The 24,745-nt window shown below is 51.8% G+C and overlaps 1 protein-coding gene across 1 annotated transcript in view; it reads right to left on the reverse strand.

Moving 5' to 3' along the window:
- Positions 1-24,745, reverse strand: part of ABCG1 (ATP binding cassette subfamily G member 1) — an 83,793-nt gene that overhangs the window by 3,987 nt on the left and 55,061 nt on the right. Inside the window, exons 4-12 of the mRNA XM_023739093.1 lie at positions 21,351-21,401; positions 13,087-13,232; positions 11,420-11,543; positions 10,055-10,169; positions 6,233-6,417; positions 5,992-6,093; positions 4,891-5,059; positions 3,531-3,631; positions 3,123-3,281 (exon numbers count right to left, since the gene is read on the reverse strand). Coding sequence (XP_023594861.1) covers positions 3,123-3,281; positions 3,531-3,631; positions 4,891-5,059; positions 5,992-6,093; positions 6,233-6,417; positions 10,055-10,169; positions 11,420-11,543; positions 13,087-13,232; positions 21,351-21,401 — 1,152 coding nt within the window. The remainder of the gene's footprint in view (positions 1-3,122; positions 3,282-3,530; positions 3,632-4,890; positions 5,060-5,991; positions 6,094-6,232; positions 6,418-10,054; positions 10,170-11,419; positions 11,544-13,086; positions 13,233-21,350; positions 21,402-24,745) is intronic.

Raw genomic sequence — 24,745 nt, forward strand, 5'->3', positions numbered from 1 at the left:
AGGCCAGAGAAGGATTAAAAACCAAAAAAAAAAAAAAAAAAAGTAAATCTTCTACTGAAGCACTGGGGTAGGGTCTTCTGGGCACGGTAATTAGGCGCGCTTAATTAAGCACAGGAGACAGTGTCTCCCTGAGAAGCTGACAATTAAGTGGCGTCACCACATCTGAAGGCCCCGCCCCCCACCTGGAGACAGATGCACAGCTGTCTACTCTGCTGTGACACCCATCGAAAGTCCCCAACGAGCCTCCGTTAGACCCCAGGTGGCCGGGTGGGAGAACCCTTGGATGCTGTCCTTAAGCCAGGCTGACGGTTATTCCCGCTGGAGACCCACGAGAATGGACACACCTCAAAGGTGGGACTTCTCAGCACTGGCCCCCAAGTTTCAAAGAACAGTACTTGGCTCGTGGTAGGCCCTCAGCCTGTATTTCCAGAATGAATGGATTAAAGAGATTTTGGTTCCTCCTCTACGTCTCCACCACTGGAGTGCGAGCGAGCCACAGGAGAAATTAACACCATCACCACAGCAACCCTCGTCTTTAAAGTGAGACAAAAATCTAGTGAGATGTTGTGGTGTGTATGTGTGTGAGTGTGTGTGTTTAAGTGTGACCGTGTGTGAGTGCCTAGTGCGTACGTGAGTATATGAGTGTGAGCATGTGTGTGTAACCGTGTGTGTGAGTGTGCGTTTTGTAGGTAGGTGTAAGTGGTGTGAGTGTGAGTGTGTGTGGTTTGTGGGTGTGAGTGTGTGAGTGTGTGTGTATGGTTTATGGGTGTGCAGGCCTGTAAACAGGAACATCACAGATGGTGCTGTGAGTATAGTGAAGCCTCAAAGGAGAGCTGGCAAGTCTCCCCAGGGCCGGTTGGGCTGGCTCTCTGGAAGGTGTCATTGAGTGGGTGAGGAGAAGTTGCACCTTCGTGGGTGGGTGGTAGCTCTCCAGGCAGTCCCGGGCACGCCAGGCTGAGGGAGCAGAGAGAACAAAGGACTGCAGATGTGAGGTGCCCATCGGTGGGAATCTCTGAGCATAGCTGGTGGTGGGGCATGGGGCAGAGTGAACCAAGCAGCTCCCAGGGCCAGAGCATGGCGCGTCTGCTATGCTGTGCTCACAGCAAGGACTGTGTCCTGCGGTCCGTGGGGTGTCCCGAGGGTGGCTGTGTGGAGAAGGGTTAGGAAACCTCGGAGAGAAATGCCTGCACAGTTTGGGCAGCAAACCCTTGTGAAATGCCTGGTATGTGCCAGGCACTGTGCTGGGCCTTGGAGACGGGGTTAAACTAGATAAAGTGCCTGCCCCTAAGACATGAAACCAGCAACCTGCCAACACGAGGAAAGCTCTCAGGCAGAGATATGGGGCAGGAGGGCAAGCGAGGGGGCCCTCCCTCAGGGGCAAGGTCTGGAGGAGCAACCTTGCCGTGAGAGCACATCAGACCCAGGGAGGAAAATGCTCCTCCCAGCTGGCTTGCTAAGACCAGCACAGACCACAGGAGAGCCCCGCCCTACTTCTGTAAAAGCCGTGTGGTACCTGACTCCTGACAAAGATGGACTGAGGCCCTCCTCTGGGCAAGGCATTGAGGAGACTCTGCAAGGGAGGCCATAGTGAGGGGAACGGTGGGCATTATGTAAGGAGGAGTAAGGAGCACCATTTCCTGGGTGCTGACCGTGGGTCTGAGCACCTGTCGTGGGGTGTCGTATTTAGTCCTCACCACAACCCCAAACCCCAAAACCAAACCTGTTGCTGTAGAGGCAATTCCGACTCATGGCGACCCCATGTGTTACAGAGTAGAACTGCTCCATAAGGTTTTCTTGGCTGTGATCTTTAGGAAAGCAGATCGCCAAGCCTTTCTTCACAGGGTGAGTTCAAACTGCCAACATTTAGGCTAGTATTTGAGCACAAAGTGTTGGCGCCATCCAGGACCTCACGGCAATCCTACGTGATTCCCATTTACGGATGGGCAGCTGAGGCCCTGCAGGTTAAGTGGCTCATTCGGAATGGATTGTGGAGATGAAACGGGAGCATGGGCACACTACGAGGGTGGGGGGCAGAGGGCCCCAGGTGTCCTCCTTCACCAAAGAATGCTTCAGTTTTTTGTTTCTTTTTTAAGAGGATAGGATTGGTCTGAACATCCTTGTGGTTAAAGAGGAAGGGGCACAGAGGTGAACAATTGGAAACCCACGTGGGTTTGGGATGCTGGGGGCCGGGAGTGGTTCCAGGAGTCTCGGAGGCCAGGAGGAGGAGGAAGCGGCATGTGGGGCTTGGCAGGGGTGTGTGTGGGGTGTGTGAGTGCCACGGGGAGGGTCTGAGGATGGCTGCGTGGATCACACGGAGGCAGCAAAACACAGGCGTGTGACCCTGACCAAACTGCATCAGCGCTCTGGGCCTCAGTCTTCCCACCTGTGAAGTGGGGATAGTACAGCACCTGACCCGTGGGATGTGATCAGGAATAGGTGAGTTACGTGAAAAACCCCGAAAACAGCACCTGGCCTGCAGAAAGTGCCACGTAACGGAGTCCCGGCGGTCCCTGGGTGGCGCAAATGGTTTGTGCTCGACTACTACATAAAGGTTGGTGGTTTGAACCCGCCCAGTGGCACCACGGAAGGAAGGCCTGGCGATCTGCTTCCGTAAAGATCACAGCCAAGAAAACCCTACAGAGCAGTTCTACTTTGTAACACATGGGTTGACATGAGCCGGAATCAACTTGATGGCATTTGGTTTGGGTTTTTGGTTTTGGGAGTCCCTGGAGTCAGAATTGACCCGACAGCAATGGGTCTGGCTGGTGCGAATGGTTAAGGTGCTTGGCTGCTAACCAAAAGGTTGGTGGTTCAAGTCCAGAGGCACCTCGGATGAAAGGTCTGGCAATCTAATTCTCAAAAATCAGCCACTGGAAACACTTTGGAGCACGGTTCTACTCAGACACACATGGGGTCACCGTAAGTCTGAGCTGACTTGATGTCAACTGGCTTTAAGGGCACCTGTAGTTACTCATTGTACATTTGCCAATCCTGATTGTCCAAGACAACATGATTGCTTCCCATGGGAACAGCCTCAGAAAGCCAGGCTAGGAAGTTCAGGGCAGAAGGGGAGGAGGGGTCCAGGGAGGAGGGCCTGGCCCGCAGCGTCCCTCAGCCAGTACCTGGAGGGATGTGGACGCAGCCCCGATGAGCAGGCCCAGGGACTGGGCCACGAGCGATGTCATGGTGCCTAGAGCAGCGAACAGGACGAAGCGTACGGCATCACATGGCTGCGAGGTCATCCAGTACACGATGCTGCAGTAGGCCACTGGGAACATGATCTGGGGACACAGAGCACGTCACCACAGCACTCAGCCCAGCTCACGACAGGCGGGGCACTGCCGCCCCACAAACCTCTCAGTTCCTGGGCAGCGCATGCTTCACTGCGGGTCCAGGGAAGGCCCACCATTGAGAAAGCCGTGCCACGCTGCTGCATCCCTCAGCCGGCCCGTCTCATGGAAATCAAGGTCCCCCACCCTGCTCTATATAAATGAAGAACTCTCCAAGCGACACCCTCTTTCACCACATACCTGGAAGGGGACATCAGCCATGGTCTTGGCGAGGTAGTAAGCCTTCAGGCTGTACCAGTAATTCAGGTGCTCCCGAAGAAATACCCCCATCTCCAGAGGAACTGAGAGAAGAGGAAAATGAAAAACTTCGGTTCAAGCAGACAGGCCTGGGTGCCAAATATTTAAACGCGGCAGTCTTATGCTGAACTGGTCCTAACCCCATTCTGGCCTACGTCTCAGTGTGGGCCTTACAATGCTTGAAGCACTTAGAGCTTGAGCAAGAAGATATGAAACATTTACCAGGCTGGAAAGGAGCCCTGGTCTTGCAATGGTTAAGGGTTTGGCTGCTAACTGAAAGGCTGGTGGTTCAAACCCACCAGCTGCTCCATGGGAGAAAAAAGACCTGGCTATCTGCTCCCATAAAGATTTCAGGCTAGGAAACCCCATGGGGGCAGTTCTACTCTGTCCTATAGGGTCGCTATCAGTCAGAATTGACTCATCAGCACATAACATCACCATCGCCAGCCTGGAAGAACTGCCAACCGTTTTATAGCCTGAAGAGTCACTGAGCAGGGTCGAGTGAAGAACATCTACGCGATGAACTTTCCAAGTGACTAAGGGAAGCCTACTTTGTGAGCAAATTAGAATTACATGGAAATCTGTCTATAAGAGCTTTACCCGCTCACAAAGCTGGCCATACCAGGACTATTTTAATAACTGAACTGTTGTTGTTGTTGTCGGTTGCCCCGGATTCAGCAACCCCATGCACGACAGACCAAAAAGCTGCCTGGTCTTGCGCCATCCCAATGACGAGTTGTGGATCAGACCGCTGTGATCCATAGGGTTTTCACCAGGCAGTTTTTGGAAGTAGATTGCCAGGCCTTTCCTCCGAGTCCATCATAGTCTAGAAGCTCTGCTGAAAGCTACTCAGCGTCATCGCAACATACTAGCCTCCACTGACAGATGGGTGGTGGCTGCATAAGAGATGTTGGCCAAGAATCAAACCTGGGTCTCCTGCACAGAAGGTGAAGATTCTACCACCAAGCCATCACCGCCCCCATAACTGAGGTAGGGAATGCTTAAGTAGTAGAATTTGAGGGACTCCTGATTAATGCACCTTTCAGAAATATCTCCCCATCAGCCTTTCCACTATCCTCAAAAATCTTCCATTAGCAATTCATTCCTTTCGCTTAAACAGTGCATTTTCTCGTCTAAGAGCAAAGATAACAATACCCACATCTGTGAACAAAAAAGATGGTATTCATAAATGAAGACACCATGCTTTCAGAAAATTCACCCATTGATCAAGCTATGACCTCAGTCCCCATTTGTGGCTAGGAACCACAGATAATGAAGAAGAGGGTCGGAGGTCGTCACTCACACGTGAGAACCGTGGGCATGAGGGCAGCGAACATGAGGAAAAGCATGGAGAAGAAGAGAAAGCCAGAGTTGCTGAGGACTTTCTTGGCTTCATTCCCAATCCCCAGGTACAGCAGGCCAATGAGAAGGCCGATTCCAATGTGCGAGGTGATCCGCAGGTGTGTCAGAACCTGGAGGCAAACACAGTTCTCACCCAGTGTACAGGGAAGTTGGGGCCGGATGTTCCACAAGAGCAACGAGGCCAAGGCCTTCAGAAGCCCTGGGACCTGAGCTCTGTAATAACAGATCTCATGCTTCATCCTGCCCCTCTCCTCCAGAAAAACAAGCGCCGAACCCGAAACCATTTCAAGTACATGCATGGACACACACACACACAGGGAAGAAATGTGTGGCTGTTAAAACAGAAGTCATTGTTATCCTTTGTTAAATTCCTTTCAAAAATGACAAACCAATGAGGGTAGTCTACCTTCAGAGGAGGTAGGATGGTGGGGAGGGAGGCAAAGGATGGACAGACCAAAGGCCCACCCTTGAAGAGCTCTGAAGTCTTCAAATTAGGGCCTAGGCTGGTGGCCAGATTGTTCATGTTCAATGGTGGGTACTATTATGGTTCCCCATTATCAATTATTCGCTGCCTCCTTTCCTGCAAGGGATTATATACTCAGTCCCTTGCCTAGTGACCTGCAGTGCTTTTTATTGAAGGAGGAATATACTCCCTCACTCCCCTGTGTCAGGACTGCCCATATGACTTGTTTTGGCCAGTGGAACCTTTGAGCAGAAGGCTTCAGGGCCGCCACTTGGTTCCTCTCTTGCCCTTTCCCTTTGCCGTGAGAAAAGCATGTTCCAGAAAGGAGGCGTTCCTTTATTCTGGGTCCCAGAATGAGAAGACACATGAGCACAGCCACAACCAACCCACAGCCACCAACATATAACACGCGCAAGACATAAATATTTGCTGTTGTGGACACTGAGATGCTGGGATTGTTTGTTACTGCAGCATACCAGAGAGAAAGCTGAATAATACAAATGGAGGAAAAACAATCCAACAGTTCGGTGGTCATGACCATGTCCTTGGTCATGAGAGGGTAGTGTGAAGCACCCTTACCGAGTCCCTCATGATGCTGAGGAATGTCCTCTTGAAGAGAATGCAGAACTGGGTGAGGCAGCTGGCCGAGAAGCTGTGGCAGCCTTCCATGGAAGTGGAATCCTAAGAGCATAGCCAAGAACGGAAACGAGGTGAAACTCCACCCCCGGGTCCACTGCATCTTTGCTAAGAAGGAGACTCATGCAGCCAGGTGCTAAATGCAGCATGCAGCTCTCCGGGGCAGTTAAGGGATTTGCATTACCTTTCTCAACCCCTTTAATCGTTTTGCCTGCTTTACCTCTTCAGAGGGCCGGTGCCAAAGAAAAGGGTTCACCTCAGCATCGCCCCCAAGGTCTCTCTTGTAGTCGGCGTCACACATGCCCTCCCGAACAGCTCTCACCAGGCGGCTGTTCTGATCGCCGTATTCCCCAGACGCAACCTCCATGACTGAACAGAACACAGATGCGGGTCAGTCCCAGGCCCCCGGCAAGGTGGGTGTGCTGACATTGCTAATATGCATGGTGGGTTGTCTTCCTTTCACCACTAACCAAAAAACCAGTTGCCATCGAGTTGACCGTGACCCATGGTGACCCATGTGCGCCAGAGTAGAACTGAGCTCTATAGCGTTTTCAATGGCTGCTTTTTTGGAAGTAGATTGCCAGGCCTTTCTTCTGCCTCTGGGCGGACGCGAACCTCCAACCTTTCCATTAGCGGCCAAGCATGAGTGCTGTGAGCTGTTTGCACTACCCAGGAATTCCTGATTTTGCATTATTAAAGTAATTATTGTGGGGAAAAGACACAAGCAGGAATCATTTCACATGATTATGCAGATGCCACATGTTAAGCATGATGTCAAAATCACATATCAACCCATGTTAGACTCTAAAACCGCAGCAAGGCCACTGAGCATGTTGGGAAGCAGAAAACGCAAAGGTGTGCTATGAAGTCAGAGAGTCGGAGGAGTCATCTGCTCACGCACCTATGAACGCATTCACCCATCTGATATTTATTACCTACTACGGCAATGTGATGGTTGGTGCTGGGGAGGCAAGCAGGACTCTTGTTAGAAGAACCTGCACCTTAGCAGGTGTGAGTGATGGGGATAGTGGCCGCTCCACAGGGCCACAGAGTACCTGGGGTCAGGAGGGCTGCTTGGCACCCCAGTGACTCCGAGGTCATAGAAAGATCTGCCAACACCTCTCGGGTCCCCACGGAGTATCCCCCTTCCTCCTCCACTCTCACCACTTGCTCCCACCATCACTCGTTTACCCCAGGCATCACTCAGCTTACACCCCCTCCAAAATCACTAACTCTGCCCGTGACATCACATCCTCTCCAGCCAGCTGGCCTGGTCAGCCACTCCCATGACGACGGCTCTTCCAGTCCTCCATCTGATCTGCCCTCTCCTTTACCCACTTCCTTCCCTCCAATGACACTCTTGCTAACTTCCAGTCTCCCTTGTCCCCTCGTCTTTTTGTCACACCTCTCTGTCAAAACCAGCTCTCTGCTTTCCTGGAGCCTGCATCGGGGCAGCCAAGCACGCCCAAGAAAGTCACAAACCAGGATGCCTCAGCCCACTAAGAAACTCATCATCAACGCCCTCAGAGACGCCCTCACCACTGCAGGCCATCTCTGCGTGCTGCCCTGATATTCACACCACTGCTGTTTCACACCTGCTACCCTCCCCTCGCCTCCTGCCCTCCCTTCAGACGCCCTGGACTCCTGTCCTCACAGAGGAAGTCAAAGCCCCCAGAAGGGAACACCCTCATCTTTCCAGGGTCTCTCCTGATGTCCATGCACGCTATTTCTTTTCCTTCCTGTCCGTTCTCCCTCTAAGGTCTCATCTCCTTGCAGGCGTAGGGTCTCCTCCTCCCCCTTCTCAGGAGTACCATGTCACCAACTGCCCCTTCTTCTCCTTGGGATCAACAGGATGCTATCAAAGAGATCCTTCCCACTGGGCGTTCCGCAAGCTCAAGTCTTCCCTTTTAGGCGAGGCTCTCTCTCAACCTCACCTCCTTCCAGCTGACTGCCTCCTCTCCTCCCCTCATAGCCTACTTCTTGTGAGTGAGAAGCATCCCCTGGAACAGTGTCTTGTGGGACACCATATGGGAAACAGTGTAGAAGATATGGACTCCTGGGAGTTGCAAGTCCAGATGTTTTTAAGAAAAACAACTGAGCAGGAAAGGACAGTGGCAGAAAGACCAAGGAGGAGGGGATGGCAATGACAAAGGCTTGGACTCCAAGCAAGGTGGCCAAGAGGGATACTGGGGAATGAAAACGCTTGGCTATCTAGTAAGTATGAAAAGTCAGGAGGGACGTCACCCTGCTCAGAGAGCTGGGCAAAGGAGGATGCTCTCAACTGAGATCGAGATCAAGGAGTTGGTGGTCCAGTGGTAGAATTCTCGCCTTCCACGCGGGAGACTTGGGTTTGATTCCCAGCCAGTGCAACTCATGCACAGACACCACCCATCTGTCAGTGGAGGCTTGTGCGTTGCTATGATGCTGAACAGGTTTCATCGGAGCTTCCAGACTGAGAAGGACTAGGAAGAAAGGCCTGGTGATCTACTGCTGAAAATCAGCCAATAAAAACCCTAAGGGTCACAATGGTCTCATCCACAATCGATCATGGGGATGGTGCAGGACTGGGCAGAAATTTCCTTCCGTTGCGCATGGGGAAGCCATGAGTTGGGGGCCAACTCAACAGTAACTAACAACATTAATTGAGACCAGGAGCACAGAAGGACAGCAGCAGATGTGACAGGAGGAAGAGAGTGAGCTTGGTTTTGGAGACCCTGTATATGAAGAGATTCTAGATTGTGCTGATAGATGTGCTGGGGAGTATGAAGCAGAGAAGTGGGTGCTGGCGCCAGAGATTGGGTGGTCACTGGCATAAGTGATGTTTCATGGCTGAGTGAATATGGACCAGGAAGAAAAGACACCAAAGACAGAACCCTGGGCCACAATGATGGCGTCAGGGGTTTGAGCTGTAACTATGGTGAGCATTATACCAGCAGCAGAGTCCCTGGGGGGTGCTAACTGAAAGTTGGAGGTTCAAGTCCACCCAGAGGCACCTCAGAAGATAGGACTAGCGATCGACTTCTGAAAAATCAGCCATTGGAAACCCTGTGGAGCACAGTTCTACTCTGATACACGCGGGGTCACCAGGAGCTGGAGTCGACTCCATGGTAACTGGCTTTTGATTGGTTTGCAGCAGTGATTAGAACGTTGCGAAGCCCGGAGGCCAGCCAACCCCGGGGCCTCTGTTTCAAGGGACGGGAGCTCAGGTTATTAACTCAATCTCTGGACTCCAACGGCCACCTTGTTTTTATCTGTTTGTTAAATGCTCCGTCAAAATTTAAATCACCATCTTCATGTCCCCGTTAATGTAAAAAAGGCCGCCTAAAGCAAAGTACAATGTTTTATTTTTCTTTTTAGAAATGGAGTCCTGGTGGCTCAGTGGTTAAGAGCTCGGCTGCTAACAAAAAGGTCGGCAGTTCGAATCCACCAGCTGCTCCTTGGAAACCCTACAGGGAAGTTCTACTCTGTCCTATAGGGTCGCTAGGAGTTGGAATCGACTCGATGGCAATGGGTTTTCTGAGAAAACTTCCACTGAACTGGAGGACTAATAAAGAAATGTGTTAGGAAATGTTGCCCTTAACATGCAGCTGAGGAGCCCTAGTGGTGCAGTGGTTAAGTGCTCGGCTGCTAACTGAAAGGTCAGCGGTTTGAACCCACCAGCAGCTCCACAGGAGAAAGATGTGGCAGTCTGCTTCCATAAAGATTACGGCCTTAGAAACCCTATGGGGCAGTTTTACTGTCCTGTAGGCTCTCTATGAGTCGGAATCGACTCAATGACAACTTGTTTTATAACATGGAGCTCCCTTATTATGGTTCTTGGATATTTTTATCTGGAGGAAATGAATCTTCTTTCCTGTTCTTGGAAACTCCACCACAAGATGGCACCTGAGCCATTTGTGGGAGATTCAAGTAATTCCTGAATCTGAGCCAAGGGACAAGTGGACACCCACAGAGAGCAGGCAAGAGCCCCAGCCTTTTCCTTCCGGCGGGTCAAGGTTCCACTTACCAAAATCTGCTGGATTGTGGTAGGTCGGGCAGTTCAGGCCTAAATCCCTCAGATAAGGGACCAGATTGGAGACTTTCCCCCGATACACACACTGTCCTTGACTTAGGACGTAAAGCTGGAGAAAAAAAACGAGAGGAAAACCATCAACCCCTGCCTTCCTCCATAAAGCAACAGGAACTCTCAGTCAATGTCAGTCTCTCTCTCTCTGTCTCTGTCTCTCTTGCTCTATGTCTATCTCTGTCTCTTGCCCTCTCTCTCTCTGTCTCTCTCTTATCATCTCTCTCAATCTCTCTCTCTGTCTCTCTCACTCTGGCTTTCTCTGCCTCTCTTTTGAGCTTTAAGCTACCTCCCCAGCACTCTGTTAAAGTTGAAAGGGAAATCCACGACGAGACAGGGAGGACTGAAGATATACAGCAAGAGATCATGCTTTTTCTTTTTTTGTCACTGGCCACCTGCTAAAGAGCCCTGATGGCACAGTGGTGAAGCGCTGGGCTGCTAACCGAAAGGTCTGCGATTCGAACCCCCCCAGCCCATTCTTGGGAGAAAGATGTGGCAGTCTGCTTCTGTAAAGATTTACAGGCTTGGAAACCCTATGGGGCAGTGCCACTCTGTCCTATCGGGTCGCTGTGAGTCAGAATTGACTTGAAGACGTGCAACCCAACAACTGCCTGTTAGAAAAGATTTTGGAGCTATACACATTTCATCCTTTGGGATTTTTTTTTTTTTGTTGCTGTTCGTAATAATCAAAACCTAAGATTTATAAAATGGAGCCTACTGTACAAATATTGTAACCTGTCACTTAGTTTTGTAAAACAGGTATTTCCTTCCACTTTAACAGGTGAGGGAATGGAGTCTTAGCAATGTTAGTAACTTCCCCGGATCATATGGCCTCCAGCAGTGGCAGAGAGAGGACACTGCCCAGTTCTTCCTACGCCCCCAGCCACCCTAGCTGCTTATAATTCCTAAGCGCAATAAAACATAACACTGGGACCACTCAAAAATGCCAATACCCCACGAGGAATAACCCAGGGCAGTGCGTACTTTGGATTTGTTTCCATTTGGGCTGATTAGCAACCTCCCCCCCAAAAAAAAACAAAACAGTTGCCATTAAGTTGGTGCAAACAGTTCAGGCACTCAGCTGCTAAACAAAAGGTTAGCAGTTCAAGTCCTCCCAGAGGTGCCTTGGAAGAAAAGCCTGGTGATCTACTTCTGAAAAATCAGCCACGAAAACCCTATGGAGCACAGTTCTATTCTGATGCACAGGGAGTCACTAGGAGCAGAGGCGACTGGATGCCAACTGATTGTTTTTTTTTTAATCATAGCAGAACTAGACAGCCCAGGGCAGGTGGGGTGAGGCCGGCGTACCTGGTCAAACAGTTCGAAGAGCTTGGCGCTGGGCTGGTGGATGGTGCAGATGATGGAGCGCCCTCCTTGAGCCAGCCCTTTCATCAGGGAGACCACCTGGAAGCAGGAGGCGCTGTCCAGGCCACTGCAAGTCAAAGGCGCTGTGAGACCCGGTGGACGGCAGGTCCAAGGCCACTGGCCCAGGAACCCTGTGGCCCAGGAGGGGTTGGGAGCAGAGACTTGGGGCTGCGCTGGCCCCTCCCAAGGTCCCGCTCTGCTTCACCTGCTGGTTCGCTGCCAGAGCTCCCAGCGGGGAGCATGCACGTGGTATTTTATGCTTGACAAGGATGGGGAAATGCCCTGCAACTCTTGCCAAAGGGACCCAGGATGAAAAAGGTGGGGGCGTCCCACCTGCCCTGGCAGGCGGCTGGGCCTCCCAGCTGACGGAGCTGTCTGGCCATCACAGCCCCCTGGCCCCTCCCTGCACCGAGGGCTGGGAGCAGAGACGGTAGCCCTCGGTGTAGCTGCAGCCTGGGGCTTTCTCTGGCAGATGTTCTTCTGGGCACAGAAAGCGCTGTGCGTGGGGTGCGGAGTCCTGGAGCTCGCTGCGGGCTTTCGTTGGGGCCTAGGGTGCCCTCTCATCTCCCCTCACTCTCCTCGGCACCTCCTGCCCCACTCCTGCTCTGTATCCCCCATTCCCCGTGACAGATGAGGTGACCGAGTGTGTGACAGGCAACCCCTCAGAGCCCAAACCTCCCACGCCAGTGGCACCGATGTTCTGCCCTGAAGGTGCTAGTTCAGGGGCTCACTGCAGTCCCTTGTTCTAAAGTATCTTTACAGGGCTGTCTCAGTCCTGTGCACTGTGGGCTGGGCATTGTGCAGGGCCTGGGCGCCAACGGGAGCAAGACAGCGGAGCCCCATGTGCAGAAGGCCGCAGATTCCTCCCCAAATCTAACTCGAATAGGGGGGCGTGGGTGAGTGGGCATAAACTGGCAACATGGAGACTAGTCAGAGGCAGTCAAGACTGGTCCCCGTCCCCACTTGCCCATCTGCCCAGCTGTCCTGCACTTGCTGTGAGGGGCAAGTATGATACAGTCAGGAACAGACATGGCCAGTTACTGCCCGTGGGCATCAGAGCCAGAGTCCTGGGGTCTTGTCCCAGCGTATGTCCACGGGAGGTGACCAGACATCTTGGGGAGAAGGGGCTGGGCTCAGGTAGGCACGGAGAGCCGGGCGAGCAAGGTGAGACCAGAGTCTTCCGTCCGGGCTTCTCTGAGCCTCTAACGTGCTAGAAGCAGTGTCTGGTGCGTTAGGATCCAGTATTCCCAGAACACGTCTGACCCCAGGCCCCTTATCCAGGGCACTGTGGCGCACAGGCCCTCAGAGCAGCTGCGCTACTATGGGGGACACTTTACCACGGGGCCCACCCCACACAGAAAGCACCCTGCGTGGGTCTCCCCATACAAGCCGAGGACTTGATGTCTTTTGAGTAAGACGGAGGTGGAAGTCGACCCTCAGCCCTGTGACCCCAGAACACAAGCAGAAAGAGGGGAGCAGCACAGCAGGCCTCTCCCAGGGGGTCACTTGACAGCACTTAGTGTTAGGGGGCCCCCCAGAAGCTGCCGAGATGGGGGAACCACCAAGCAGGAAGCAAAGCCCCTCCCAGATGTTCCCCTGCGCTGACCCACCTGGTCGGCTCGTCAAAGAACATGACAGGTGGGTTGTTGACCAGCTCCAGGGCGATGGCGAGGCGCTTCCGCTGGCCGCTCGAGAGGCTGCCCGTCCGCGTGTTGACACAGGACAGCAGGCCCAGCGCCATCAGGATCTCCTTGACCTGGAGGGGCAACGCCGCCAGGGTTGTCATGAGGATTGCCTGCTGAACTCACCCCACAAGGGCCCGGAGGGGAAAGACCACCTGCCCTCCCCCAGCTGGAAACACCCGTCTTGTCACATGAATGCGCAAACTGGGACCCAGTTGGGCTGCCCATTACCAAGGGGACATGCTCCATTCCCAAGTCAGCAGCCACAATTTCAGCTGCGCCGCATAGAGGCCACCGAGTCATTTCCAGCTCATGGTGACCCCATGTGTACAGAGTAGAACTGCTCCATAAGATTTCCAAGGCTGTGACCTTTTGGAAGCAGATCACCAGGCCTGTCTTCCGAGGCACCTCTGGGTGGGTTCGAACGGCCAGCCTTTCAGCTAGTAGTCAAGTGTTTAACCGTTTGCACCACCCAGGAGTCTAAATATCTGTTCGGTGGATGGATTAATGGATACATAGGCAGATGGGTGAGCAGGCTTCTGATTAGCACAAAGAGGGTCATGATGGTATCACAGGGTCACTGTGACGATTAAACGAGAAAAGAAAGGCAAAGTGCTTGGCGGGATGCTGGGCACACAGCAAGCATCCAACCCGTGGCAACTGTGAATGATGCTAACATTGTTCTTGCTAACAGGAAGTAAGGCAGTGGTGGTACAGTGGTAAAATTCTCGCCTTCCATGTGGGAGACCCTGGTTTGATTGCCGGCCAATGCACCTCAGGTGCAGCGACCACCCGTCACCTGTCAGCGGAGGCTTGTGTGTTGCTAGGATGCTGAATAGGTTTTAATAGACCTTCAGACTAAGGCGGCCTAGGAAGAAAAGCCTGGCAACCTACTTTCGAAAATCAGTTCATGAAAACCAAATGGATCACAACGGTCCAATCCTCAAGCAATCATGAGGATGGCACAGGGCTGGGCAGTGTTTTGTTCCATTGTGCATGGGGTTGCCATGAGCTGGGGGGCCTAAGTGACAACAGCTAACAGCAGCTACAAATGGGGAGAACATGAATGGGGCCCCAGTAGACACAAAGCTACAGGCCAGGCTGCTCAGAAGGGGGGAAGAGCGTCCCTCTTGCACTTAGAAATAGGAATCCAGGTCTTTGAATCGGGCCTTGAAGCTGACTTGCAAGGATGTCTGATTAAAGCAGTCACCACTACCCCAGGCATCCGCGTTGGCTCCCCGCCACCGGGAAGCAAGCTGGACACAAAGAAACAGTGCGCTGTGGACGAGCCCTCCCTGTCTGCTCCGGTGATCGATCCAGGATAGACTACGGAAAGGAAAGGTCAGCAGGCTTCCACGCAGGCTGTGGGGCTGGTCTCAGCGGCAGTGTTAAGAGTCCACTGGGACCTCCTCCGAGGCAAGCCCACGAGAAAGCGGTGCTGGGGCAGCCGTCCCCTCCTTGCCTCCACACCAGGCTCCCCTCCCAGGGGGCAGCCTGCCTCGGGGCTCCAGGCAGACTTGGCCAAGCCCAGCCCCTGTCCCTGGCAGGCCAGCCCGGTGGTGCCAGCCCCTAGTGGCCACAACGGGCAGACCCCCATCCAGCAGCCTCTCCAGGGAGATGAGGTCATGCAGAAGGAGGAAGAGCTCGCAAGAAGAAAATTTCCACTCTGGCTCTTGCATTATGTACGCACGGTCAGTACAAAATGCAGCTTTGGGAACAGAAAGAAAGAGAGCAGGGCTGTTCAGTGGGCGGGAAGCAGGTGGCAGAGTGGGCACCTGGGGTTACAAGGAGCCGGGTTTGAATCCTGACGCTGCTTCACTCTTGATGCTTCTCTAAACTCATCACTCAGCGTGTGGCCTTTGAGTGATACCAACCTGGAAAGAACTTCAGTGAGCTTCTGCTGGAAAAGGTAGGGGTGGGGTAGGAGAACTTTCTTCTGTCCCCTATCCAACTTCTGTCCTGTGCAGACCACGGCTGCTGGTTTTCCCAGAAACAGGTCTTGTGGTCCTCTTCAACACTGGCCAAAGTTGCAGGACAACTGGTTGCTCCAAGCTTGCTTCTGTGGCACTCCACAAAAATGGCGCACCCCCTTCCCCACCCATCATCCTGTAGTCCCCATAGTCGGCCAAGGCTCGAGACCAACTCTAAATACTTTGGAGTCCCTGGTAGTGCAAACAATTAATGTGCTTGGCTGCTAACTGAAAGGCTGTGGTTCTAGTTCATCCAGAGGTGCCTCAGAAGAAAGGCCTGGCAATCTACTTCTGAAAATCAGCCAACAAAAACCGTATGTGTCACCACGGTCTGATCCCATTGTGCATGGGGTCACCACGTGGTGGCGGCCGACTCGATGGTGGCTTCCAGCAACAACAGCCGCAGGGCAGGAGCCCGGGGGTGGTGCAAATAGTTAACACGCTCGGCTGCCAACTGAAAGGTTGGAGGTTTGAGTCTACCCAAAGGTACCTTGAAAGAAAGGCCTGGTAATCTACTTCTGAAAAATCAGCCACTGAAAACCCTGTGGAGCACAGTTCTGCTCTGACACACATGGGGTCGCCATGAGTTGAAGTTGACTCAATGGCAGTTGGTTTGGGTTTTTGGTTTGGCTCAATGCTTTCTTAGCCAGCCCCTCACGGTGGCCAAGGGTCTCCTGGCCCCACCCCCTCAGCCCTCCAAAGAGGGTGTGGGAGATGGGGACCCCACAGTGGGCCATTCCCCTCTCCCCGGTTTGTGTCTTCACCATCGAGGCTCCTGCCCTTGTTCTCCAGCATTCTCAGAAGGAGATCCACTTCGGAAAATCAGCTCATGAAAACCCTATGGATCATAATGGTCTGATCCACAACCAATCACGGGGACGACACAAGACTGGGCAGGGTTTCATCTCCTCGTGCACGGTGTCGCCATATGTCCGGGAGACCACAAAGGTTGGTTTTGCTTTAAAACTGGTGAGAAGGAGCACACGATGGGATTTGTTTTTGTATTTTCCCTCCGCAAAGCACTCCACCCACCCTGAGTCCAGCTGAGCCCACCCTGGGCCCCCCTTGTGCGCTCCTCCCCTGGGAGTCTGTCTCTGCAGCCTCGGCCAGCCTTACTCGTTGGAGGGCTCCCAAGGGCCAGGGTTGCTTTTCCAGGAAACAGGGAAGTCCATGGACAACACATTTCACCACCTCCTAGAACATTCCATTCCATTGTGCTTCCATGAGATAGGAACAACTTTGTACCCATGTACACAAAGGGGGCTGGAGGGAAATGAGTCAGGGCATGAGATCAGCGCCTATTTCATCCTGGAGACAACCCTACCGATGAGTTCTGGAAAGGAGGCGAGACCTGCACTCCAGCTGAGGAACAAGAGGGCCAGTGGGTCACGGGGTGGCCCCAGCCCAGCCCAGTCTGGGGGCTTCTGGTGAGACATGTGCAGGACCATTTGGCATCTGTAGATCCTGCAGGGACAGCTTGCTGTGCTGTTGAACCCAGAGAAGATGAACCTGAAGGGAGGCGAAAGTGTCTCACCCTCTCAGAGACAACTTGACCACAGAGCAGCACTGATGACCCTTACCCAGTCCATGTTTTTGCTCTTTATAAACCCCGCTGAGAACAGCATAAGGCTTTCTCTGGCCTTCTTCTTAGGGCAGGCATACAGAGGACACCCACAGTGGTGAGGTCCTGTCCATCTAAGGGACCCCACTGTGGCTCCTCCCAGGAGACAGTGCCCACTCCCACCATGGATGCCATCTTCCTCCCGTCCCATCCCGCCTGGTCGAACAGGCACAGCAGGCTCTTGTGGCCTGCTGCCAGGACCCTCACCAGCCTCGCCAGATGAAGGGCTGCAGGCTGGACTCTGAAGGTGAACAGCTTAGAGTCATGACAAAGCTGAAGAGTCCTGCTGTTGTTTCCCTCAGTGCAGAAAGTCTCCTGAGAAGGGCTCACTGGTCCACCCAGCCCTTTACAACAGCGACTTGTTGTACTGTGATGGCTTTTGTGTTGCTATGATACTGGAAGCTGTGCCACCAGTATTTCAAATACCAGCAGGGTCATCCATGGTGGACAGGTTTCAGTGGCGCTTCCAAACTAAGAGAGACTAGGAGAAAGGTCTGGTGATCTACTTCCTAAAACCAGCCAATGAAAACCCTATGGCTCACAACAGAACATTTTCTGATATAGTGCTGGAAGATGAGCGCTTAGGTAGGAAGGCTCTCAAAATACACAGTAGCCACAGCAATGGACTCAAGCACACCAACAACCATAAAGACAGCGCAGGACTGGGCAATGTTTCCTTGTTATGCGTGGGGTCCCCATGAGCTGGTACCTGCTCAGCGGCAACTAACAACAAATTATATCAGAAAAAGCTGCTTGACTTAGGCCAGTGCTGCAGTGAAGCCCACCACAGCCTGTATATGGACCACATCGGCTCTGATGAGCTCAAAGATTGTGAAGACATCATCTAACTCAGCTTTGCAAAATGCAGGTGGGGCTGTTCTTACAACTTCATATGACCACCTGGAAGCTCAGAGTACTGGAGGCAGTTATTCTAGGTCAACAATGGGTTCCAGGAGCCCAGGGCTGGAGGTGGTTCTACGTGCCTACAGGGTCTTCTTTGTGTTAGCAAGACCCTTGAGGACCTCTCTCATCTGCTCACCCCATACAATGTGACTCCCGAGCTGAATCTTCTCTGTTGTCACCTCTGTCCTTAGTCCTTTGGTTCCAAGAGACAGAATTTCCTCTCCAGCTCCTCATCCTTCTCCTCCAAGCCGAGGATTGGTCCCATTTCTGCACTTTCTCCTGGAATCTCTGTATGCAGTTACATATTGTCCAGGCAGCTGTCTGATGGCCTGTGGGACCCTGCTGGGGCTACCTGAGTGAATAGATTGGACTGAAGCTCCCACATTCTGTGGACACTTCACGTTTATCTCCAGCGCCAGGTGGCTGGAAGAGGAGTCTGACATGGCGTGGGAGGGGTCAGAGGGCGCCACTATCCTCTTTCGAACTTTTGTCACGGTGCCCTCCCGAGCTCCGGCTGGCCTCTCTCTCCCAGCCCTGCAGCGGACAGCTTTCTCCTGTCTAGTAGTGGGGAACCCGGGGCGGGGGAAGTGGTTAGAGCTGACTAGGGTCTGAGGTGAGAGGGGAAGTGGGCGCTAACCCCATTTCTCCCAGCCAAGCATGGTCCCACCCTTTTGTTGATGTAGGTTCATCTTCGGGCTCACCCAGGTCTCTGGGTGACATAAATGGTTTGTGCTCAGCTACTAACCTAAAGGTTGGTGGTTCGAACCCACCCAGTGGTGTCACAGAAGAAAGGCCTGGCAATCTGTTTCTGTGAAGATTACAGCCTAGGAAACTCTATGGGGCAGTTCTACTCTGTCATATAGGGTTGCTAGGAGTTGGAAGGAAATCCTGGTAGTGTAGTGGTTAAGAGCTACAGCTGCTAACCAGAAGGTCGGCAGTTTGAATCCACCAGCTGCTCCTTGGAAACTCTATGGGCACTCCTTGGAAACTATAGGGCAGTTCTACTCTGTCCGATAGGGTCACTAGGAGTCAGAATTGACTCAACGGCAATGGGTTTGGTTTTTTTGAGTTTATGAGTTGGAACTGACTTAGTAGCAATGGGTTTGGTTTTTGGTTGTCAGCCTCACCCGGAGCTGTTTCTCTCTAGACTGTTCTGACTCTGTTTGTCCTGTTTCCCTTTGTTATCTAAACTCATCGTCCATAAGCTGGCATAACAAACACTCCCAAGTGCAGCTGCCAGGAGGCCTGGGAGGTGGTGTCTGCACTGTATCCATGCGTTTTAGGTACACCACTTAGAAAACATCAGCCATCAAAGGAGCCCTCGTCTTTAACCTACACAATAAAGTCGCAAGACCTTACTGCCTCCGTCAAGGGACAGAAACGCACCCGGTTTCCATGATTTCCACATCTTGTTGTTTTGGGTTCTATAAATCCATTTTAAGGAGCCCCTGTGTGATGCAAACGGTTAAGCGCTCCACTACTACCCAAAAGGTCAGCGGTTCGAACCCACCCAGAGGCGCCTTGGAAGACAGGCCTGGCAATCTGCTTCCAAAAGGTTACAGCCTTGAAAACCTTAGGGAGCACAGTTCTACAATGCACAGGTGAGGTCGTCATAAGTCAGAATCAGCTCGACGGCAGGTAACAACGACAGGCCGTTGTACTCCTTCTGATCTCAGAATAGGAGCTGAAAGGAGTTCCACATGAAACATCTTGGGTAGCAACGGAATTATTTTACTTCTCACATAACTCAGGTGCTACCTTCACTGTGCATCCAACCGCCCCCTGCAAATGACACGGGCTGAGTCAGAAGAGTTCTGAAGGGGCGGTGCGGGGAGAAGCGGAGAACGCGGAGGCAGACAAGGGGCGCGGAGGGAGACAAGGCGGCCAAAGGTAGCCCAACCCTTGTTTCGTACCAAGGCGGTTTAATTTACTCAACACGAATTCCTACATGTGAGAGGAGAGGGCACAAATGCCATAAATAGAACTGCTGTTAATATTTCCTTAACATATTGAGCTATACTCTATTACTCATTCCATTTTATATCAAAACATGAGGTTTCCCGTTGTGCCCCTGGCGTTAACCCTGTAAATCCTATATGCATTCCTAGCACTGTGGTCCTCTAAGGGCGCTAAAAGGCAAAAATAATTTTATAAGTGGAGTCTCACCAAATCCTGCTCTTACACCGAACATTACGCTAGCATTTGCCTGAGAGGGGCCTGTTATTGACTCGTAACACCCGGGAGAAAATGAAAGTCACGTTTCTGTTCTAACCAGTTGCCGTGGAGTCGATTCCAATTCATGCTGACCTCAGGTGTGTCAGGGTAGAACTGTGCTCCATGGGGTTTTCAATGGCTGCGTTTTTGGAAGTAGATGGCCAGGCCTTTCTTCCTAGGTGCCCCTGGGTGGCCTTGAACCACCAACCTTCAGTTAGCTACCGAGCATGTTGGAATCCATCCAGAGGCACCTCAGAAGAAAGGGCTGGCCTCTACTTCCAAAAACGCAGCCATTGAAAACCCTATGGAGCACAGTTCTACTCCGATACACGTGGGGCCACCATGAGGCAGAGTTGACAACAGCAACAGCAACTGGTTTCCCGGGGGGAAGGAACTGTAAAAAAAGCCGTGAAAGGAGTTGGAAGGTCCCAGTCATCATAGAAACTTGTTTATTTTTTAAAAGGTTCGTTAATAACCTGTAAGAACCAAATTTCTTCTTGCTCGTGGGTGTGTGGGTGGAGGGTGGTTATTTTTAAATCAGTGACTAAGCACCCTCACTACTAGTATTTTCTAAAAAACAATTTAATCTAAAAGGTATGACACAGAGAAAGAAGCCAAGCACTTGGCCTGACCCTGATGTTGGTTCTTCTGGCCTTCCACAGTCAGACCACTGACTTGCCACACACTGGCGACTTCTGTACCACAGCTCCTGGCTCTGAGAATCAGAGCTGTGACTCCATCTGAAGCCACCTCCCTGGGCCCCACCTGCTGAGCCACAACCCGTGCAGAGATGTCACCCTCTCGCATGCACAGAACACTCAAAAACTAGGCAAAAACAAATCAACAAACAGCAGTGACTCAAAAAACCCTCCCACACATGTTTTCCATTTGGACCATGGCGCAAACAGTCAAGTGTAGCTCAGCAAACTAACGAAAAGGTTGGCAGTTCGAATCCATCCAGAGGTGCTTCGGAAGAAAGGCCTGGCGATCTATTTCTGAAAGATCACAGCCTTGAAAACCCTATGGAGCACATTTTTCCTCTGACACACTTGGGATCACCATGAGTCAGAGTCAATTCGATGGCGTCTAGTGTTTTTTTCTGTTTGTTTTAATGGTTCAATGATAAAATTCTTGCCTTCTTCACTATAGACCTGGGTTTGATTCCCAGCCATGCGTGCATCTCACCCACAGCCACCACCCATCTGTCACTGGGGGATTGAGTGTTGCTGATGCTGAACAGGTTTCAGTGGAGCTTCCAGACTAAGATGGACTAGGAAGAAGGTGCTGGCTACTTCTGAAAATCAGCCAGTGAAAACCCTATGGATCACAATGGTCTAATCCACAACCAATCATGGGAATGGCACAGGGCTGGGCAGCATTTCCTTCTGTTGCGCATGGTGTCACCATGAGTGGGGCTGACTCAACATCAGCTAATAACAACAAAATCACACGGACCATTTGCAGCCCCAAAGCATCATACTCACCATCTCTCTTCTGCCTTCGTCCTTCTCTTGAAGCTTCAGATGTGCAGACACCTGCAGGGAACAAGGACAGCAGTGTGGAAGCAGAAGGCATGGCTCCCGGCAGGCCCACGGGAGCTCTAGGATGAAGTTCCCTTAGAGACCTCACATGGCCGCACTCTGAGCCCTGGACCTGAGAGGCTTTCTGCGTTACCTGGATGACGGAGGAAATCCTGGGGAGGTTTTGGCTTCCTGCTTCCCTTGTCTTAACAAAGGCAAGGCCATAGTAGAGCCCTGAATGCCTCGGACACTTCCTGTTATCTCAGGAGAATTCTCGGCTGTGCCAATGAGGGAAGTTGAATGGGGGCAATTCAGAGACAAGGAGTCGCCAGGCATCAGGGCGTGATGACCTGCCACAAGCCAGCTGTTAAGCCATTGGTCTATTCCCGCCCATAGTGGAATATTTACACCACAGAAATCGGCAGATGCTACACACCAGGGCATCTTTTTCTTTTTTTAAGATTTTGTTTATCAGCACGCTGCTGAGCCCCTGACCTGGCATGATAAAACCCTGAAGTAGGATTCATCTTGCCGGGTATATCTGCCTTGGTTTTGCTCCACCAACTTCTGTGGCCTTGGGCAAATAAAGAGCCTCAGTTTCCTCGCTGGTACAACGAGGAGGTTAAAACATTCCCACCTCAAGAGCTAGTGAAGTTGCTGTAAGCATCAAAAGAGAAGCCCTGAGAAGCCGAGGGAGTAGGGCTGCAGTCAGGAAGCGAGACTCAGACAGGGGTCAGGCCTAAGCCAGCTGGGCAGGGGACAGCCACCTGCTGTGTGGCACCCAATGTCACTTCTCTGTCTGCTGCATGGTGATGGGGATCACAAGTGCACATACACATATGCACTAGTGTCTGGTAGGTGAGCGGGCTTCAGGAAGCGGCAGACACTCTGTTCCTGTGCGTGTGACGGTGCCTTGAGAAGTAAAATGTATTCTAGCCTCATGTTTAAAGTAGTACTCAGAGGTACTGTGAAATTCTCAAAATCAAGATTCAATTTAATGTTCTACATCCTACTTTGGTGAGTGGCATCTGGGGTCTTAACAGCTTGCAAGCGGCCATCTAAGATGCATCAATTGGTCCCAACCACCGGGAGTAAAGGAGAATGAAGAACACCAAAGACACAAGGCAAGTATTAGCCCAAGCGACAGAAAGGGTCACATAAAACAGAAACTTCATCAGCCTGGGACCAGAAGAACTAGATGGTGCCTGGCTACCACCAATGACTGCCCTGACAGAGAACACAACAGAGAGGCCCTGATGGAGCAGGAGAAAGGTGGGGTGCAGAACTCAAATTCTAGTAAGAAGACCAGACTTAATGGTCTGGCTGAGACGGGAGGTACCCTGGAAAGCGTGGCGCCCGGATTCTCTATCAGCCCAGAACTAAAACAATTTCCAAGGCCAACTCCTCAGACGGATTGGGCTGGACTGTGGGACATAAAGTGAGACTCGTGAGGATTGTGCCTCTTAGCTCAAGTAGATACAAGAGACTAAACGGGCAGCTCCTGTCCGGAGGTGAGATGGGAAGGCAGAGAGGGTTAGGAGCTGGCTGAATGGACACAGGGAATCAGGGGTGGAAAGGAGGAGTGTGCTGTCACAATATGGGGAGAGCAATTAGAGTCACATGACAATGTGTGTATAAATTTTTGTATGGGAGAGAAGGAAAAAAAAAGATTCAATTTAATTCTGTTCTAAAAATAAAAGTACTTCACATGACACAGCCTAGTGACAAGGTTAGGGGGAGGACGGAGATGACAGTAGAAGCTACCAGTCTTGTCTGCACATGGAAGCAGTGACTGAGCTGGAAAGGAAAGCCACGTTTCTCAACAAGGAACCACGTGCTTAATTCATCAGATCACTGAGAAGCTAAACTTTGGGAACTCAAGATGAAGCAGCAATTCAGGAATCAATTAGGTATGTATAAAGAAGGCATTTACTAAATCACAGGACAGGGAACATCGGGGTGAACAGAACTTCCCAAGAGGCCTGGCTACTGCCTAGTCTACTTGCAAACTTCTCCAAAAGCCCCCTGCCCCCAACACAGTGCCGATTTGGAGGTCAGGTAAACAATTGGTCTGCACAGCTCACACGCCTGCCTGGGAAGGCCGAGCCTTGTGGGGAGGTATCTCCTTACTCACAGAACACTCGGTACTCAGGAAAGATGAATGAGAACAACCGTACAGAGACCTCCCTTTCTGGTTCCCCACAAAGCAGGTTAGGGAGCAGATCATGTGTCTGAAAAACGAACCTGCTTCTCTGTACTGAGCTCAAAACCCCTTGGAATCATTGCCCTTTGGACGAGATGCTGTACAGCTGCCACGCTCTGACACCACCAGGCAAAATCAAAGCCAGGGGCTCGGGGCATGTCCTCTCATGTCGGGAAAACAAAGACAACACGTATCTTTTATCTAAGGCACAAAGCAGACCAACCAGGCTGAGAATTGGACACCCAGATAGTCACGGAGGCTGGAAGCTCTCTTTTGCAGTGGACAAGGGTGAAGCAGAAAAACAAACAGCCCCCCACTGCACCCAAACGAGCCAGGATAAGCAACCAGACTGCCAACTGACTTTAGTCTCTTAGTGAGGGGACTTGTAGAGAATTCTGCTGCCCACAATTAAGACAGTGTGGTCAAAGTCAGCGTGAGTTGGACCTTTTAAAAACATAGCCCTGGAAGCCCAGGATCATAGCACTTCGCTGGGTCATGGTTTGTTCAAAAAGCACAGCCAGGCTGTTCTGGAAACTTCTTGTATGGGAAGCCACCTGGATGCTTCTGTGACCCCAAACGGTGAAGCCATTTTTAAACTCTCACAAATGCTGGGCTCATCCACAGAGGACCTAAGTGAAGATGCCACAGGGAACCTTATTAGGAGTCAGAAGAAATAGTGACTGAGTTGTAATAGCAATGAGAATTGATTGAGCACTGACTGTATGCTGAGATGTTATCTCTGTGTTCCCTGCATTATCCCACAGAGCAATGAGCATTAACTGAGCACCATCTGTATGCTGGGACACTCCCTCTGTCTTAGCTGCATTATCCCATTCAATACTCAAGTCAACCTTGCATGGTCTTACAGAGGGGGAGACTGAGGATGTGAGAGGCAAAGCGATCGCCTGGCGAGGAAGTCCAGCTTAGCGGTTAAAGGCAACACTTTGAAGTCACAGAGACCTGCCTCTGAGTCCCAGAGCAGCCATCAGCAGTTGTGTGACTTTGGGGTAATGGCTTGCTCTCTGGGGCTCTATTTCTCTTCTGCTTTCAGAGATAGTGATAGCTCTTGGCAGAGTGGGTATGATGCGTGAATAGAGCAGTTTGCAGGCAGGGCCTGGGTCTAGCAGGGTGTAGTTAATGCTGGATTCATTCCCCC

This window comes from Trichechus manatus, unplaced genomic scaffold (assembly GCF_000243295.1).
Source record: "Trichechus manatus latirostris isolate Lorelei unplaced genomic scaffold, TriManLat1.0 scaffold00128, whole genome shotgun sequence".
NCBI lineage: Eukaryota > Metazoa > Chordata > Mammalia > Sirenia > Trichechidae > Trichechus > Trichechus manatus.